The 13,807-nt window shown below is 51.9% G+C and overlaps 2 protein-coding genes and 1 long non-coding RNA gene across 7 annotated transcripts in view; 2 read left to right on the top strand and 1 right to left on the bottom strand.

The window, feature by feature from the left end:
* Nucleotides 1-315: 315 nt before the first annotated feature.
* On the top strand, nucleotides 316-7,628 carry NFU1 (NFU1 iron-sulfur cluster scaffold). Of its 3 annotated transcripts, XM_054650519.2 has the most exons (8): nucleotides 316-430; nucleotides 1,528-1,634; nucleotides 1,904-2,039; nucleotides 2,572-2,638; nucleotides 3,092-3,206; nucleotides 3,403-3,466; nucleotides 5,713-5,887; nucleotides 6,383-7,628. In XM_054650519.2, exons 1-8 carry the CDS (start codon nucleotides 384-386, stop codon nucleotides 6,428-6,430), a joined length of 759 nt encoding a protein of 252 aa, XP_054506494.1. In that variant the 5' UTR covers nucleotides 316-383; the 3' UTR covers nucleotides 6,431-7,628. The 3 variants fall into 3 exon arrangements, with proteins under 3 accessions (XP_054506494.1, XP_077047878.1, XP_054506495.2); XM_077191763.1 differs by lacking the exon at nucleotides 2,572-2,638; XM_054650520.2 differs by lacking the exon at nucleotides 5,713-5,887.
* Nucleotides 7,629-7,952: 324 nt separating this feature from the next.
* Nucleotides 7,953-8,814, bottom strand: LOC143696184 (uncharacterized). Its single transcript, XR_013185626.1, has 2 exons — nucleotides 8,690-8,814; nucleotides 7,953-8,357 (listed from the first exon to the last, which is right to left on the bottom strand). It is a non-coding gene; the product is annotated as an uncharacterized LOC143696184 (long non-coding RNA).
* Nucleotides 8,815-8,844: 30 nt separating this feature from the next.
* Nucleotides 8,845-13,807, top strand: part of GFPT1 (glutamine--fructose-6-phosphate transaminase 1) — a 30,061-nt gene continuing 25,098 nt past the window's right edge. For all 3 annotated transcript variants that reach the window (XR_013185625.1, XM_077191762.1, XM_077191761.1), the window contains exon 1: nucleotides 8,845-8,986. Coding sequence is in view for 2 of the 3 variants with exons in the window: in XM_077191762.1 (XP_077047877.1) it covers nucleotides 8,980-8,986 (7 nt within the window). In the remaining variant the exon portion in view is untranslated. The remainder of the gene's footprint in view (nucleotides 8,987-13,807) is intronic.

Here is a 13,807-nt window from a genome sequence, read left to right as displayed (position 1 = left end):
CTGGAAATGGGGAAAATTCCTTCCTGGAAATGGGAAATTTCCTTCCTGGAAATCGGGAAAATCGGTGTTAAAATTTTCCTTTCTGGAAACTGGCAAAATTCCTTCCTAGAAATCAGGAAAATTCCTTCCTGGAAAGGGCTGCCCACCCCAGCACAGGCTGCCCCGCGCAGGGCTGGAGTCGGCACCCTGTGTGTGTGTGGCACTCGGGCCCAGGGTCCGTGGCGGCCCTGGCCGTGCGGAGAGCGGCGCTCGGTGTCCCGGCAGCCCCGGCAGCCCCGGTCGGAGCCCGTTCCCTCACGCCGCCGCCGCCATGCCCGCTGTCCCCCTCAGGCGCAGCCGCCAGAGGGCGCCGCGGTGCCCGCTCGGCCGCGGGGAGCGCCAAGATGGCGGCGGCGCGGCGGCTCTGCGCGGCGGCGGGGCTGGGCGGGCGGTAGGTGACGGTGGGGCCCGCGGCTCCCGCTGCCCCGGTGCGGCTTTTTCCCGGAGGGAGCTCGGTTTATTCCCGGAGGGTGCCCCTCACGCCCCTTCCCCACGCGGTTGAAAGGGGGCTGCGTCGCAGTTAGCGGCACCGCGACCTCCCGGGCCGCCCCGGCTGCTCCTTGCTCTTCCCCTTCCTTTTTCCACCGCGGACGGGGGTGACGCTTCTTCCTGGCAGGCAGCGGGAGGCTGTTTCTCCTTCTCAGCCCGTTCCAGCCGCGAGCTGGTAGTTCTGCAGTTCCTGGGTGCTCGGTACACCTGGGGGGAACCATGAGGGGTAATTGCCCTCAAACCCTGCTCGAGATGCTGCACCGAGGGCTAATTCCACACACACATCCTGCTCCGAGGGGTAATTCCACACACACATCCTGCACCGAGGGGTAATTCCACACACACATCCTGCACCGAGGGCTAATTCCACACACACATCCTGCACCGAGGGGTAATTCCACACACACATCCTGCACCGAGGGCTAATTCCACACACACATCCTGCACCGAGGGGTAATTCCACACACACATCCTGCTCCGAGGGGTAATTCCACACACACATCCTGCTCCGAGGGGTAATTCCCCTCACGCTCAGGACACTGCAGCCTGGTGTAATTCCCCTCACATGTGCTCACATGCTGCTGTAGGGGATAATTCTGCACCCCCCCGTGTGCACAGGATCAGGCAATGAGGAGCTGTTACACCCTTCCCACTCCTGTATGTTCAGGGCTGTGAAATAAGAGGAAATCCCTCCCTCACGGTTAGCTCAAGATCAAGCAGTGAGGGGGATTTAGAGGACCCTGTAGTGCTGGGCACTGTGAAATGGGATATAATCATCATTAGCTAAAGGGAGCTTCCAGGGCACCTTCCTTGCACATCCTGTTGTGGTTTCTACTTGCTCCCAAGCCCACAAAAGTAAGCAAATAACGCAATTTAGACCTTTTCTGTGTTGGTGTGTCATGTGCTCACAGTAGGGATGTTCATTTCGTGAGACAGAGCTTCTTTGGGACAGTGGAAATGTGGAATTTGGAAATTGTTAGTAAAGGTATTTTTCTCTAGGTTCTGTCACGTGCTGTTAAAAGATCATAATCTGACAACTCGCCAGCCTTTCCACCAACTCCTGCAGAAGAAACCATCTCTTCCATCTGCAGCATGGCATCGTGCAGGTAAACACCAGTTAAAAATACACAGATGAGCACATTGGGGGTTCTTCTGTCCCGTGGTAATGCTGAAGGTTTGCTTTTTAGTAAATAAACGTTAGCAAAAGAGCCAAGGTTCCTTTCATCCTGCTGTCTCCTGTGAGATGATGTGCCCGTGTTCAGCAGGGTTCCCATGGGCTGGGATCATCCTGGGCTTGCTGAGTAATCAGGACTTGACTTCCACTTAAGCTCCTTAGGTTTGATTATATTACTTTTCTTTGTTTTTGTCTTTGCAGCGAGAGGCATGTTTATTCAAACCCAGGACACACCAAATCCAAACAGCTTGAAGTTTATTCCAGGAAGGGAAGTGCTGGGGTCCAGGACTATGGAGTTTTCCACGCCAGCTGCAGCCTATTGCTCACCTTTAGCAAGGTATTATTATTCCCTTTTAAACAGAGTTTGGAATAAAAATTTCCAAAGAATTAACAGAAGCTCCCTGGAGGAGAGGGAGGGAAGAGAATTATTTGATTATTTCAGATGGTTTGGTGCACTTGCATAATTCCATGGTTTAAGTATTTTCAAAACCCAGCTGATTTAGTGATGCAGATGCTCAGTGCACGTACACCCGTTTCATGTGTAGAAATTCTTTCAAGTGGGTATTGTGAAATGACTTTTATCATGTTCCATTACACATACTTTTGTGGTAGGATTTCTGATTCTTTCATTCATTGCATTTTTGATGATTTCCATTCTTCCAAGAGAATATATATTTTTTTTTCCCCTGTAATTACAAAAAACACTCTTAGAGCCTTACACTGTATTTACTCCTAGTACACCACAGTTTAATATTTTTTTCTGTAGATGAAATTGTTTGGTAACCATATTATTAATTGGTAAAATTAAAGCTTAACTTGTCAGATTGAGTGCATTTTTGCCCACTTTTCCCCCCTGGTGTCCTTAACAGACAGTTATTCCGGATTGAAGGAGTGAAAAGTGTTTTCTTTGGGCCAGACTTCATCACAATCACCAAGGTAAGCAGAGCAGGGATTCAGCTGTGCTCAGAGATGAGCAGATCCAGGCAGGCACAGTGGAGTTCCAGAGCAGTGTCCACGAGTGCCTTTAATACAGAACAAAATAAGTTCAGGGAATGATAAATAGCTAAATTGACAATCTTGAGTCTCTGAAAGAGTTGATAAAAATATCTGTCAAATGATAATGCATTTTGGAGACTTGCACACCTTTTTAGCCAATATTTTTAAAGCACTTGCTTGGCTTGCAAACGAGGAGAGCCTTCTTTGGCTGCCACAGTCTGAGTCTGACTGAACGTCTGTTTAAAGCTGGACTTGAGAGAACATGAACCCAGTCTGTGCATCAGCTGGGGCAGTCCCTGGTGGCATTTGAATGTGAGGATCTCTGGGAATGTAGCAGCAGCAGGCACGTTCTCTTCCTCATTCTTTTTCCTTCCCCTCTTCTGATTCTCACAGGAGAGTGAAGACCTGGATTGGAACTTACTGAAACCAGATATTTATGCAACCATAATGGATTTCTTTGCCTCTGGCTTGCCTGTAGTGACTGATGAGGCACCCAGGACAGACACAGGTAAATCAGACCTTCAGGGGGAGGCCAAGTCTGCCTTTGGGTTTAGCTTTTGTGGCATGCAGAAGAGCCTCCCCTTCTCCCTCAGAAAAGCAGGCAGGAGAATTTAAATTTAAAACCCGTTAAGGTGACTGCAGACAGGAATTTGCAGCCTGGAATTCTCCCAGTGTTCTGACTTGCACGTTTTTCTTTTCCTAAGCTGCTTCAGAAGAAGATGATGAAGTTGTACTGATGATTAAGGAGCTGCTGGATACAAGAATCAGGTAGTTTATATTCCAGAGGAAGATCTCCTGGAAAATCCTGGCCCTCAGCAGATTTTGGCCTTGCACTCTGATTTTATTGGTGCTTTAACACAGCTTGAATTTAGAAATGGTGGTGACTCATGGATTCTCAAGAGTGGCTGTGGATCCTGTTGTTGACCTGAGGAGTATTTTGGTGCTCATTAATTGCCTTCCAAAGCAAACTGAAAGCAAAAGCAACTTGACATTTGAGGTGCAGGGGAAGATGTCTGATGTGTCTGTGATATCTGATGGTGCCATCTTCCCCAGCTCACAAACTGCAGGGACCAGAAACTGTATTTTTTATTTATTTATTTTTTTTAGCAGCTGCATTGAAACTGATATCACGTTATTTACAAATTTTATCTCAGAGCAGACACACGGTGCTGGTTAATTTTCCTGAAAAAGGAGGAAAAGTAGAAATAAGCTGGAACATCTTTCCCAAACATTTGCACTGAATGTTGAAAGCAGAAGCCAGGTAGTGTTGTATAAAGCTGACAGAAATGTCCATGCTCCTGCTGGCTGCCTGGCTGTTCAGTGTCAGCCCTTGATCTTCCAGGGCCCTTTTGTAACAGGCGTGGAATTTCTGCCCAGAATTCTGCTTTTCCCACCTTTTCATTTCTTCAGTTTCCCCCTGTACCCATCAGTGCACCAATAAGGTGTTGATGAGAATATCAGCAGTGGTGGAGCTTCCTTCATTTTCTAGCAGGGCATTCTCAGAAATTATCCATCAGCCAGGCTACACATAGAGCATTTATTGTCCAGCAGATCCAAATTAAATGCAGGAGTTGTCAGAAGGTGCAGGATGGGGGGAATGTACATCTAAAAGGTCCTGTAGTGTGTCAAAAAGTTAATTCAAGTAAGCAAAATGGAAATTTAAATGATGATCTTTGGCTTTCTGGAACGGAGATAATTTGCTGTGGTGAGTTTATAAATGTGTCAGGTTCACAGATTTTTCTGTGAGGACTGTAGCTCTCAGAGAGTTATTTTGGAAATCAGTATAAAGAGCTTCTGTTAGAGGAACTTGATGGTTTTAACTTGGTCTGGAAAAATGTTGCTATGGGGACAGGGCTACAATGCTGGGCATTTGTGACTGCAGAGGGGGAGCAGGCTGCAGAAATGCTGTGGCTCTGGGGTGAGCTTATCAGGAGCTGCTTCCTTCACCTGGGAGCAGGATTAACCTTTTAGAGCTGGGGTTGTTTTCTGCCCTGCACAAATTGTGGAGAAATGCATATTTATTGATGGAAGCAGGGCTTCTTATCACAGGTGACAGCTGTGCTGCACCCGGGGGGGACACACCCCACACCCATGAGGTGTTTGTTGGCAGCACCTGGGGCAACCACAGCCAGGGCAGGCTGAGCTTTGCCCCAGGGTGTTCATTCACCCTAAAATCTCCAGGTAAGGCAGGCTGAGCTCTGCCCCAGGGTGTTCATTCACCCTAAAATCTCCAGGTAAGGCAGGCTGAGCTCTGCCCCAGGGTGTTCATTCACCCTAAAATCTCCAGGTAAGGCAGGGCAGGCTGAGCTGTGCCCCAGGGTGTTCTGTACCCTAAAATCTCCAGGTAAGGCAGGGCAGGCTGAGCTCTGCCCCAGGGTGTTCTGTACCCTAAAATCTCCAGGTAAGGCAGGCTGAGCTCTGCCCCAGGGTGTTCATTCACCCTAAAATCTCCAGGTAAGCCAGGGCAGGCTGAGCTCTGCCCCAGGGTGTTCATTCACCCTAAAATCTCCAGGTAAGGCTGAGCTCTGCCCCAGGGTGTTCATTCACCCTAAAATCTCCAGGTAAGGCAGGCTGAGCTCTGCCCCAGGCTGTTCTGTACCCTAAAATCTCCAGGCAGGGCAGGCTGAGCTCTGCCCCGGGGTGTTCATTCACCCTAAAATCTCCAGGTAAGGCTGAGCTCTGCCCCAGGGTGTTCATTCACCCTAAAATCTCCAGGTAAGGCTGAGCTCTGCCCCGGGGTGTTCATTCACCCTAAAATCTCCAGGTAAGGCTGAGCTCTGCCCCAGGCTGTTCTGTACCCTAAAATCTCAATGCCTACAGAAAAGGTTTCTGTGTTAGCTAGTCCAGCACAGCAGGAGTTGTTGGAAATGTGGACCAGGTGGTTGTAGAGAAACAGTGACTAAGCCCCTCTGTGTCCACAGTTACTGTAAATGTTGAATGTTGCTTTCCTGAGGGTTTCTGGAAGGATCCCTGTTCCAGCTCTGAGCTTTAGGGTGAATGTTGTGTTCCCCCAGGCCCACGGTGCAGGAGGATGGCGGTGATGTCATTTACAAGGGCTTTGAGGATGGCATTGTGCAGCTGAAGCTGCAGGGCTCCTGCACCAGCTGCCCCAGCTCCCTCATCACCCTCAAGAGTGGGATACAGAACATGCTCCAGTTCTACATCCCTGAGGTGGAAGGCGTTGAGCAGGTGGGTTGGGAGACATCACTGAGGTTTCCTTTTCAGTGGCAAAGGAGCTCTTTGTCCCTAACCCTAACCCTTTCCAGCAGGCTGGGGGCAGTTAGGAAAACCAGGGCTGTGTGGATGCAGGTGTTCCAAGGCCGCTGGAGAACCCAGAGCTGGACACACTTGCTGATACCTTTGTGCTTTGGTGACTGGATGTGATAAAAAGCAATGACCTTTGTCCCCTGGAATGCAGATTCTTTGGGTTTCTCATGAAATATCTGATCTCTGGAGCCATTGTTCCGTGCCCTTTGTGGTGGCTTGACCAGCTCCTATAATTAAAGCTCATTTCCTCCTGGCATTTTGGATTGCCAGTTTTTCTTACCTTCCTCCTGAGCCCGTTGTTCAGTGGTGTGGAATAACTGCTGCTCTCCTTGGGCCCAGCAGGGATTTAATGTAATAAGTCCTGCAGGACTGAGAGCTTAACCTGTTTATCTAAACTGCTTCTGGGTTTGGTTTCAGGTTGTTGACGACGATGATGACGCGGAGAAAGAAGCAAATTCGACTTGAGCTTCGTCATCTGTGGCCAAATAAACATTCACCTCCTGCTGTATGTAAACCACCTTTGTGCTGAGGAACAACCAAGGCTGCCTTGTCAGAAAAACAGTTGTAGCTACTGTGAGAATGCACCATCAGTTCAAGCAGTTCACCCACTAATTTATTAAATGCCCTGGATTACAAAAAGGTTCTTCTGCTATGTCTTTAGAAAGGAATGGTGGGCTCAGAAAACAGTGATGTGTTTGTTGTTTTTTCATACAGATCTTCAATACTGGAAGAAAGAGAAGGCAAAGTTCCTTGGCTTTTTTTGTGCAATAGCAATATTAAATGTTTATTCCCCCAACCTGTGGGACTGACAGGACTGGCTGCCCTTACTCTGTAAGTGGGAGCTTCAGGAATGTTAATTTTATCAAGTCTTGCTAAAAAGCTGCTGATTCCTAGCAAACTTTTGTGAAAGATAACCTATAATATCAACTGTTCATTTTGGGGGCTGTAACCCTGCCATGGCTTTGTGGAAAGTTACCTCCTTGCTCATTACCACTCTGCAAACCATAGCAACAGAAACAAAAAAGGTTTGTTACAAAAATCATACCTTCTAAAGCAAATGTTAGAAAAGAACGATCCTTATCAGCTTCAGCAAGTAGACTGATGAGTTCATCTAGCAGTAAAATCGTCCAGCCACCATGCAGCAGCTGATTTCTCAGCACTGGGAGGAAGGAGGGCCTGTGTTTGTGCTGCTCCTCCACATCCTGTTTGCCTGGTACGTGGCAGAGCAGGGCTCCTGCAGTCCTGCACACATGGCAGGGGCTGTTTGCTGTTCTGAGTTGGAGCACATCAATGGGGCTTTGCAAGGAGCTCTGTTTACTTTGTGTGTGGGGAATGGTTTCTTCCTGGTGCCGGCTTTGTCACCAGGAATTCTGTTCCTTCCTGGTGCTGCCACCACGGAGCTGAGGTCGTGCTCCTCGTTGGCTTGAGAGCTTCTGGTGTGTTCCCCTCTCTCACCCCTTCCCAGTGTAATTATTCCACTGATAAGGTCCCTAACCAGGCTCAGTTCAGCCGGTGGAGAATCCCCTCTGCAGCACCACGTCAGCATGTGGTAACTGTCAACTACCTATTACTTGGTAGAAATTTAAAAATAAATATTTTAGCTAAATAAGCTAAATATTTACTCAGATTTCAATAATAACCCGCAGTTGTTTGACTCTGGAAATCGGTGTGAAATGACCACGTTTTCTTTGAGTCTCTGGTGAAGGACTCGGGGGTATTGATGGCAGAATTCCCTGCTGCAGGGCAGGGAGGGTGTCCTGCTTTGAAGCTGCAGGCTTCTCGTGTTCCTGAGACCTCCTCCTCCTCTCTGCTCTGTGCCCAGCCAGGTTCTGGCAGCAAGCTCAAAATACGGTTCTGTGTCCTGATGTTGTGGGTTGTTTTCTGTGCTTTTGAGGGAAATAGTTCTTTATAGAAATTTTAGTGTCATATAAAGTAGAATTTAGTGTCATATAAAGTAGAATGAATGGCATTTCTCTTAAGGCATTGCTCTCTTTTGTAGCCTTAGGTTTTTAATAAATTTCCAGGCAGGGTTTGATGGGGTGGCTGCAGACAGACAGACAGACAGCCAGCCAGCACACTGAGCTCTCCAGCTGCACGGATGTCACGCCTTGGTCAGCTATGCCTGTCCCAGTTTGCTCTGCAGATTCATCTTAATGGTTTCTTTCTGTGCCTCTGAATGGGAGCTGTTGTCGAGCGGGCTGGGGAAGGCAGGATGCAGCTCGGGGAGCCCGCGGCGCCGCTTCGTCCCTGCCTCGGTCGGCGCCCGCTGATCGCCAGGCACCGGGAGCGCCCGGGGGGATCCGTGCGTGCTGCCCTGCCTGGAGTCAGTGGGAATTACCGGGGCAAACACCTCCCGTCCTCCGTCCGGGGCCGGGAAATACCGGGAAGGGTTCTGGGAAAAGGGATACACTGTTCTGGGGTTAGGAATTACCGGGAAGGGCTGGGAACGGGCATCCCCCGGTCTGGGGCTGGGAATTACCGGGAAGGGACTGGGAACGGGCATCCCCCGGTCTGGGGCTGGGAATTACCGGGAAGGGTCAGGGAACGATCATCCCCCGGTGTGGGGCTGGGAAATACCGGGAAGGATCCGGGAGCGGTCTCCCCCCGGTGTGGGGCTGGGAATTACCGGGAAGGGTCAGGGAACGATCATCCCCCGGTGTGGGGCTGGGAATTACCGGGAAGGATCCGGGAGCGGTCTCCCCCCGGTGTGGGGCTGGGAATTACCGGGAAGGATGCGGGAGCGGTCCCCCCGGCCCGGCCAGGGGGCTGGGAATCGCGGGGTCTCTCGGGGAGCGGGCCCATCCCCGTGTGCCGGGGGTGTTTCCGCCCCTCGGCCCGCCCGGCCCCCGCGGCGGACGCGGCCCCGGCAGCGGCTGCCACGTCCCGGGGCGGGCGGGCGGCGCGGCCAATGGCGGGCGCGGCCGGGGCGGGGCGGGCCGGGGCCTGCGCCGGGCCTGGCGCGAGGGGCGCGGCCCCGGCGGCACAGACAGCGCGGCTGCGGACCGGGACGCACCATGTGCGGTGAGCACCGGCCCGGGGACGCCGCGGGGCCCGGCCCGGCCCCGGCGCGGCGGGAGGAGCCGCTGGGGCGGGCGCGGTGAGGCCGCGGCCGGGCGGGGACGCGGGCACGGCCGGGCCGGCTGAGGGGAGAGCGGCCCGGCCCCGTTATCCCGAGTGCGGGCGGCGGCTCGCTCCGTGCCGGGGATTTAAAGGGCCGATTGTCGGCGGAGCGTGGCGACAAAGGGCCGGTGCCCCGGGCTGGGCGCTGTGCCCTGTGCCGGTGCGGCTGGCCCGGGGACACCGGGGGAACGGGCGCTCCGGGGCCGCTCCAGCCGAGCCTCTGCTGCTGTCGGAGGCACCGCTCCCACCCGGTGCCCGTGGTGGTTTTTGGGCGTTGCTGCTCCGGTAATTTGTCCTCCGCAGGTCGGTCCGGGCTGGCCCGGTGTGGCACGGAAGGGTCCGGCCTGGCCCTGACCGTGCCCGAGCTCGGCCCGAGCCCGGAGTGAGCTCGGCCCGAGCCGGTCCCGGTCCCGGTCCCGGTCCCGGTGCCGGTCCCGGTCCTGGTTCTCCGCTCCTTCCACTCCGCTTCCCATGGCAGTGCAGCCACCCTGCCCATCCTTCGCGCACAGGAATGTCAATTATCCTTTCCCTATTCCCTTCTCTTCCTGTTTTTCCATGGAAATTTATGCAACAGCAATCGCTTGGATTTTCCTATTTTCTTTCCACGCTACCTTCTTTTTTTTCCCCTGTATTTTTGTGTGCAAAATTACGCTCTTAGCGGGACTGTGCGTTTTACACTTAACATGCAAGTTGCCATTTCTCTCATTGTTTTTGTGGGATGGAACCGGCGTTGCCTTCAAGCTGTCAAACTGTGGAGAATCAGTCAGAGACTCGTACCTCAGCTCACATTTAACACCGTGTTAATTCCTGTTTGAAAGTACAAAGCGGAGCAAAGCTAAGAATAGAAAGGATAATTATTATTATTATAAATAGCTTGCTGCAAGAATAGGGGTGGTTTTGGTGCCTCGTGCTTGCCATATTCGAGGTCCGGCCTTTGAAATGTGCAATATTTACATCTGCTCTTTGTCTTTTCTGCCTGGAAAACACCGGGCAGTTCCTCAGCTGTGCTCAGGGTTTAAGGTGTCTCCCCCCTTTTGGATACAAGTGAAATTCTTCCTGGATGTTGAAACATTTCACAGGAAGAGTGAGGAAAGCACAGGGGATTATTGTCTCTGTTGCTGAGGGCTGCTCTGGGATGTATCCTGGAGTGAGAGAGTGATGGTTTGTCTGGGTCTGATTTCCCAGGCTGTGGCAGCTGCAGGGCCTCAAACACAACATTTCTGTCATGGAATTGTGGCTGGGGATGGACAGACCTGGCTTTATCCTGCAACCCGCCTTCAGAGTTTTACCCAGTTCACACAGAAAGGTTAAGGTGGGTTTTAAAAGAGATAAATGTGACAATGGTGCTGTTGTTACCTGAGTTCTCAGACACCTCAGTCTGTGGCACTGAAGGGATTCCAGCCTCCAGACTGGAGTTATCAACACAGTGTTTTCAGCCTGATGTGCAGGTCTGTGACCTTACAAAATCTGATGGGCTGGTGCTGCTGGACAGGTAAAGGAGAGGAGCCTCCAAGTGCTTTGGTGCCTGCTGTGAGCACTGTTTGGATGTGCTGGGGTTTGTTTCTAACACTGAAAACCAGGGTTTGTCCTTGGCTATGTGTGTTACACACCTGCAGTTCGAGCACCTGGCCAGGTGTGAGCTGGGTGTGCTTTGGTCCGAGGGTTCAGTGGCATCTGCGAGACACTTCAGGAAACTGGTTTTTCCAGGGCTGTTCTGTAAATCAGTAAACCTGTCATCTGCCATGGCTGAATTTAATGAGCAAAAGGGACACAGAGTTCAGGTCTGGGGTTGGGACGGCAGAATTCAGGTGTAGGACAGAAGAATCCAGGTCTGGGATGGCAGAATCCAGGTCTGGGGTTTTAGAATTCAGGTCTGGGATGGCAGAATTCAGGTCTGGATGGCAGAATCCAGGTGTGGGATGGCAGAATCCAGGTGTGGGATGGCAGAATTCAGGTCTGGGATGGCAGAATCCAGGTCTGGGGTTGTAGAATCCAGGTCTGGGATGGCAGAATTCAGGTCTGGGGTTGTGGAATTCAGGTCTAGGACAGAAGAGTTCAGGTCTGGGGTTGGGATGGCAAAATTCAGGTCTGGGATGGCAGAATTCAGGTCTGGGGTTTTAGAATTCAGGTCTGGGATGGCAGAATTCAGGTCTGGATGGCAGAATCCAGGTCTGGGATGGCAGAATTCAGGTCTGGGGTTGGGATGGCAGAATTCAGGTCTGGGGTGGTAGAATTCAGGTCTGGGGTTTTAGAATCCAGGTCTGGGGTTGTGGAATTCAGGTCTGGGATGGCAGAATTCAGGTCTGGGGTTGTAGAATTCAGGTCTGGGGTTGTGGAATTCAGGTCTAGGACAGAAGAGTTCAGGTCTGGGGTTGGGATGGCAAAATTCAGGTCTGGGATGGCAGAATTCAGGTCTGGGATGGCAGAATTCAGGTCTGGGTTTGTGGAATTCAGGTCTGGGGTTGTGGAATTCAGGTCTAGGACAGAAGAGTTCAGGTCTGGGGTGGCAGAGCTCAGGTCTGGCTTTACTAGTGATTCCTGAAGATAAAGATGGGCTTAGGAAGGACTTGGGTTTCTACTTCTGGGCTTGCATGTACCTCAGTGGGGACATTGGGCCCCTCCTCATCTGTTGCCCCTGGCTGTGCCTGGTTCTGCCTTGCAGAGCTGTGGCCCAGGGTGAGTCCTGGGGCTGCTGCTCTGCTTGTTTACTCTGGGCAGGAGAAACCCGGCCCCTTTTAGCTGGAGAGGGAGCGTGGGCAGCAGGCACCAGTGGACAAGTGTGGATCCCCACTGGGTGGGTGTTTTTCTGGTTTTGCTTTTTCTCCCAGCCCGGAGGTGATGAATTGAGTGTCAGCTCCCAGACACAACAGTGGCCTGGCCCTGTGCTCCTCAGACTGGGCAGAAAAAGGGACCTTGTAGGACTCCAGGAGCTCCTCCAGCAGGGCTGAGCAGCAGCTCTGGCATCAAGGATTCCTTGGAATTGCCCGGTGGATGTACTGGTAACAAGGTCTATGGAAAGGAGTGAACAGTAATAGGAAAAGGAATTTGGGAGTAAACCCAGCCTGAGGGCTTTTCTGCTTTTGTAGGGAAAGGATTGCAAGAAGCAATTCCTTCAGGTATCTCAGTCATTTACCTGGAAAGGGTAAAGGCATTTTATTTGCCTGGGAATGTGAAATTAAGGAACCTGAGCTCCAAAAATGTTCGTGAGGAAAATAAAGTTCTCAGAAGAAGTATTGTGACTGTCAGCCATAGAGATCAATAATGCCCTGGAAATGTTGGAAATGTTACTCTGTTAAAATGACCACCTCTTTAGAGAGAATTCTTTATGTAGCTGAAGGCCTAGGATTTGTGCTTGAGTGTTAAAAATCAGCTCTGTGAGAGAGCTGAGTGTCAGGAGCAGCCAAATGCCTGTTCTGGTGCTTCCCCAGGTGAGGTGTTTAAGGCAAACCTGCAAGAAAGGAAATGCTTTATATTCTAAATTATATTGTTCAAGGGATTGCACTGGAGAGAACCCATTTCTGTGGATCTCAGTGTGATTCAGGAGCTGCCTGATGAGCTACAAGCTTTGGGTTGCTCTTTCCAGTCCACACGTGCAAAGTCCTGTGTGGGGTGAGCAGCTGAAATGTTTTATTGTGCTGTGGAGTGTCACTTCTGCCCTGATTCTGAGTTGCACTGGGGTTGAGACTGAGTTTGTCAGTGTTCCAGACAGGGGAGCTGTGATTTCTGCCAGCTGGGGATTCCTGCCCCCCTGGCTGCTCCCTGTCCTCTTGTATGGGAATTCCTGCACCCCTGGCTGCTCCCTCTGCTCTTGTATGGGAATTCCTGCACCCCTGGCTGCTCCCTGTCCTCTTGCATCTGGAAATTCCTGCCCCCCTGGCTGCTCCCTCTGCTCTTGTATGGGAATTCCTGCACCCCTGGCTGCTCCCTCTCCTCTTGTATGGGAATTCCTGCCCCCCTGGCTGCTCCCTGTCCTCTTGTATGGGAATTCCTGCACCCTTTGCTGCTCCCTGTCCTCTTGTATGGGAATTCCTGCACCCCTGGCTGCTCCCTGTCCTCTTGTATGGGAATTCCTGCACCCTTTGCTGCTCCCTGTCCTCTTGTATGGGAATTCCTGCCCCCCTGGCTGCTCCCTCTCCTCTTGTATGGGAATTCCTGCACCCCTGGCTGCTCCCTGTCCTCTTGTATGGGAATTCCTGCACCCCTGGCTGCTCCCTCTGCTCTTGTATGGGAATTCCTGCACCCCTGGCTGCTCCCTCTGCTCTTGTATGGGAATTCCTGCACCCTTTGCTGCTCCCTCTCCTCTTGTATGGGAATTCCTGCACCCCTGGCTGCTCCCTCTGCTCTTGTATGGGAATTCCTGCACCCCTGGCTGCTCTCTCTCCTCTTGTTTGGGAATTCCTGCATCCCTGGCTGCTCCCTCTCCTCTTGTGTGGGAATTCCTGCATCCCTGGCTGCTCCCTCTCCTCTTGTATGGGAATTCCTGCAGCCTTTGCTGCTCCCTCTCCTCTTGTATGGGAATTCCTGCACCCTTTGCTGCTCCTTCTCCTATTGCATCTGGAAATTCCTGCCCCCCTGGCTGCTCCTCTCCTCCTGCAGCTGGGAATTCACCGTTTCAGAGCTGCAGCAGGAGGAGGTTCCCAGGGCTGGGTTTTTGTGCCACCTCCAGCAATGCCAGCTCAGAGTGGTTCAGTGTCCCTGGAGGTCCTGGCTCCTCTTGGGGCT

The sequence above is a fragment of the Agelaius phoeniceus genome, chromosome 30, assembly GCF_051311805.1.
Source record: "Agelaius phoeniceus isolate bAgePho1 chromosome 30, bAgePho1.hap1, whole genome shotgun sequence".
NCBI lineage: Eukaryota > Metazoa > Chordata > Aves > Passeriformes > Icteridae > Agelaius > Agelaius phoeniceus.
The sequence above is the reverse complement of the archived record's forward strand: the minus strand, read 5'-3'. Positions and strand labels throughout refer to the sequence as shown.